The sequence below is a fragment of the Callorhinus ursinus genome, unplaced genomic scaffold, assembly GCF_003265705.2.
Source record: "Callorhinus ursinus isolate GAN/ISIS: 27379988/994484 unplaced genomic scaffold, GSC_fseal_2.0 scaffold5, whole genome shotgun sequence".
In the NCBI taxonomy this organism is placed as follows: Eukaryota; Metazoa; Chordata; class Mammalia; order Carnivora; family Otariidae; genus Callorhinus; species Callorhinus ursinus.
Genome location: NW_027397067.1, coordinates 24,396,722 through 24,401,297, shown reverse-complemented (window position 1 = coordinate 24,401,297; position 4,576 = coordinate 24,396,722). Strand labels below are relative to the sequence as shown.

The 4,576-nt window shown below is 42.4% G+C and overlaps 1 protein-coding gene across 1 annotated transcript; it reads left to right on the top strand.

Annotated features, from left to right (window-relative positions):
- Nucleotides 1–2,730: 2,730 nt before the first annotated feature.
- Nucleotides 2,731–3,803, top strand: LOC112823619 (ubiquitin-associated domain-containing protein 2-like). The gene has a single exon (XM_025871459.2). It carries the CDS (start codon nucleotides 2,767–2,769, stop codon nucleotides 3,799–3,801), a length of 1,035 nt encoding a protein of 344 aa, XP_025727244.1. The 5' UTR covers nucleotides 2,731–2,766; the 3' UTR covers nucleotides 3,802–3,803.
- Nucleotides 3,804–4,576: the final 773 nt, after the last annotated feature.

The following is a 4,576-nucleotide window of genomic DNA, read 5'->3' as shown; positions in this document are numbered from 1 at the left end:
AAGCATTTCAGGGAAGGAGGAGAGTGGCAGAGGAGTTCAGCAAGGTCAGTACAAGCCAGATCATGTAAAGTTTATAAACAAAAGTAAGGAGTTTGGATTTTGTCAGTGGGAAAGGAAGTTATTAGAAGATTTTGAGCAGAGAACAATTGAATTTACATATTTTAAAGGTGACTCTAGCTGCTGGGTGATATGAGGGAAAGACAAAAATGAAGAGAGATCAGTTGAGAGGCCATAGCGGTAGCCCCGTTGTGAGGTGATTATGACTTGGATAGAACAGTAGTAGTAAAGGAAATGGACAAATTTGAGATATATTTTGTACGTATAGTATAAACTGAGAATGAATTGAACAAGGGAAGCGGGGAGAAGCTAAGATAAAAGAGTGAAATCCAGGGAACTCTTGACCATCTGGATGGTGCTGCCATTTACTGCAATAGAGGAGTGAGGAAGGAGACCAGATTTCAGGGAAGAAGTCAAGAGTTCTGATTAGGTATAGAAATATAAGCAGATTTCTGCTTTGCTTAGGATGTAGGAAGTTGCTAAAAAATGTCACTCCTACTCTAAGAATGAGAAAAGCCCAGGAAATCTATAAAATCATAACTTTGAGTTCATCACAAACCAAGAACACAAAGCAACCAAGTAAACAAAATGCTAAGGAGGGACGACAAGCCCCTCCAAGGAAAGATAGTATGCGTGAACTGTCTCACCTCTGGCAAAGCATAGGAGAAAGAGGTAGCCATCCCACAAGGAGGTAAGAAAAATCAGCTGAACTTTTAAGGAATTTTTACAGGTGAAATGTGGGCTAGTGTGGCAGTTTGGGATAGACGGGGCTCAAGACAAACGGGAATTTGCAGCTACTCCCAAGCTTTTCTCCATGAGCCTCTACCGGGGGCTCACAAGAATGATTGAGGGCAGGGCAGGAGATCAGAGGGAGTCCTCCTGCAAGGTGTAAGAGGGTGATCAGCAGCTGCAAGGAGGTCAGGCACAAAGTCCTAACCATTCATCATCAAACACATATGCACCTGCACCTATACAAGTCACAGTCAACTGCTGACAACAAAGGTAAAGAGTAAATCTTGAAACCAGCCAGAGAAAAGAAATGACACTAATAGAGGAACCAAGACAAAAAAAAAATAAGGCAGACTTCTCATCAGAAATGATGCAAGCCAGAAGGCAATAAAATGACAGCCTTAAAGAACTAAAAGAAAAACTGTTAACTCAGAATTCTATACCCAGAAAGAACGATGTTTGGAAAAAAAGGAAGGAGAAAAAACATAAAGCAAGGAAGATATTTTTGCATGAGAACACGTAATGTCAGAAATCTGTTTTAAAGCAAACTTTAGGGAATTTTCCCCCCAAAAATTAGGGAATAATTGAAAAAAATGGCAAAAAATTGCTAATTGTTGAAGCCAAAGGACAGGTGCATGAAGATTTATTATAATCATTCTTCAGTATGTAAAACTAATTAAAAAGCTTTTTTAAGCATTAAGTAGGAGAGAAAAAAGTAAGATTACATCATAGAAAATTTAGAAACAAGAGAAAATACTGTTAACAAGTTGGAATATATCCTTTTAGTTTAAGATACAGATGTACCCAGTTTTTTTTCCCCCAAAACTTAGACAGTTTGTATCAAGTAGTAATCTAATATTTTCATTTAGTAATATAACAAGTTAATTATCTTCATGTCCTTAAAAGTTCTTCAGAACACAGCTCTTAATGGCTATGTTGTATCTTATGGTTATCGTCAGTATGGATTAATCACCAAATAATTGGTTTTAGACATTCTTAGAATTGCATCATTTCATCAAGCCACATATACAAGGCAATGCTAAATGCTGTGATGTAAATTAAAAGAATCAGCTTATGATTTACTTACCATGCTTAAGAGAGCAAATCTTTCATGTGATAAGAAACTGATTTCTTAAAAAAAAAAAAAACTGATTTCTTTACAGCATGAAGATAGATCTGCCGATAAAAAATAAAACAAGATATAATGACATACCCAGAGAGGTTCCTAATTCCTCTGGAGACAGGATCCTACAGAATATTATTATTTTGTTTGAAGTAAGTTCTGAGATCTTGAGGCATACCCCATACATGATCCATGTAAACACAAAACATAAAGTCTCATAAAGTCTCTGATAATTTCTAATAGTACACAGTTGACAATGGACTGCCAATTTGCACACAAATCATTCAACTAAAAACTCTTTAAAAATTGCATTTATTGGGGCATCTGGGTGGCTCCATCAGTTAAGTGTCTGCCTTGGGGGCTCAGGATCCCAGGGTTCTGAGATCCAGCCCCACATGGGGGGCTCCCTGCTCAGCAGGGAGTCTGCTTCTGCCTCTCCCCCCTGCTTGTGTGCGCTCTCTCTCAAAAATAAATATATAAATTGCATTTATTGCTATAAAAAATAGTCTATTAAAGGAACAGAAAAATTTCACCAGTTTTAGCACCTACCAAGCAATATCCTATTCAGAATCCCGATTCCCCTTTTACACTAAAGAGCCTTGAGGATCTTTTCCCAGTTCAGACACAAAGGCATTGTTTCATAAATGCCAGGAGGTAATTGATCAAAAATAAATTTTGTTATCTATAAATAAAATGTCAAGTATTTATAAGCTCTAGATTCTTTGGTGAATTTGCCTCACTGATAAATATGTTAGTCTTTACCTGTTAAAAATCAATCAGAAGCGGGTCACCGGGTCCCTCCACCTCCACTTCCCCTCCCCCTGTGCCCCCGTGGGGGGTCCGGGTCCAGTGGGACCATGTTCACCAGCACCGGCTCCAGTGGGCTTTATAAGGCACCTCTGTCCAAGGGTCTTCTGCTGGTCCCCAGTGCCCTGTCCCTTTTGCTAGCCCTCCTCCTGCCGCACTGTCAGAGGTTCTTCGTGTATGACCTCCAAGCAGTCAAGGATGACTTCCAGATTTGGAGGTTGATATGTGGAAGAATAATTTGCCTTGATTTGAAAGATACTTTCTGCAGTAATCTGCTTATTTACAATTTTAGGATATTTGAAAGAAGATATGGAAGCAGAAAATTTGCATCCTTTTTGCTGGGTTCCTGGGTTTTGTCAGCCTTGGTTGACATCGTCCTCGTTGAGGCCATGTGGCATTTCTTTGGTATCGCTGCAGCTGGGAATTTGCCTTCTGGATTTCTGGCACCTGTGTTTGCTCTCTTTGTACCATTTTACTGCTCCATACCAAGAAGCCAAGTGGCACAAATTCTGGGCCCGTTGTCCATCACAAACAAGACACTGATTTATATATTGGGACTGCAGCTTTTCACCTCTGGTTCCTACATCTGGATTGTAGCCATAAGTGGACTTGCATCAGGCATCTGCTACAACAGCCAAGTGTTCCGACTCCACCAGGTGCTCTGCATTCCCAAGGGGGTGGCAAAGTTCTCTTCTTGGACACTTGAGCCCATCTTCTCATCTGCAGAACCTGCCACCGAAGCCAGGATTGGGATGGGGGCCACAGTAGACATCCAGAGACAGCAGAGGATGGAGCTGCTTGACCGGCAGCTGATGCTCTCTCAGTTTGCACAAGTGAGACAACAGAGACAGCAGGGAGGAATGATCAGTTGGAATCGTCTTCTCCCTCCTTTTCGTCAGCGACGGAATATAAACTCTCAGGATGGTCGGCCATCAGAACAAGCATCTCCTCCTCCTCTTGAGGTTTCTGAGGAGCAGGTTGCCCAGCTCATGGAGATGGGATTTTCCAGGGGTGATGCTTTGGAAGCCCTGAGAGCTTCAAACAATGACCTGAATGTGGCTACCAACTTCCTGCCGCAGCACTGAGGGTCCTGGGCGGCTGCACAGGGCCTGGCCGAGCGGCTGCCCACCCACAGCGGGTACGGCCCTGCCACCGAGGCAGCCCGGGCCCCGGTGCTCTCCCGGGCAGACGTTCTCCCGTGCTCTTGCGGGCCATCTGGTCCCTGCCACGCCTCCCTTAATTCCAAGGCCATTGCCGGTTAAAAAAAAAGTCTCGAAAATAAGTTTGCCATTAAATCAGCATGTATTTTCTATCTTTATTTTTTTATGGGGCATTTTCCTGAGTTTGGAGAAACATCACTCATTCCTGATGTGTTTAAAATGCATTCAAACCGCAGATTTCTGTAAGCAATTGAATAGCACCCCCGATGGGAAATTACTGCTATTGTAATATTCTTTTCACTGCCATGTGTCAGCCTATATTATTTCTGATCATAAATGCCATGACAGGGGAAAGACGAATGTTATTCAGGAAGAGGGTGGCAAAATACTCCTTATGGACTCTCCTCATCACTTTTTTTTTTTCCTCCAAATTTGCCTCAAACCCCAGTGGCTGCTCGGTGTCCACCTTTCCTAGGGGCGATGGGCAGTATGGATCTGCTGCACTGTCTTGGCCAGGCCTGAGTGAGGAGGGAGAAACGGAGAAGCAAATCCTACCCGACACGGTTCCAGCCCATTTCAGTCCAGGGAATCAGAATTCTAACTCCTCCTCACTTCCATTAAAGAAAGTAATGATAATCAAGTACTGATGCAAGGTTCTGGAATACTCTATGAAACTTAACTGGGGTTCCTTTTACTCAGG

Bases quoted from the DNA above. Each gene is read 5' to 3' on its own strand.
- LOC112823619 (XM_025871459.2), top strand. From the start codon at position 2,767: ATGTTCACCAGCACCGGCTCCAGTGGGCTTTATAAGGCACCTCTGTCC.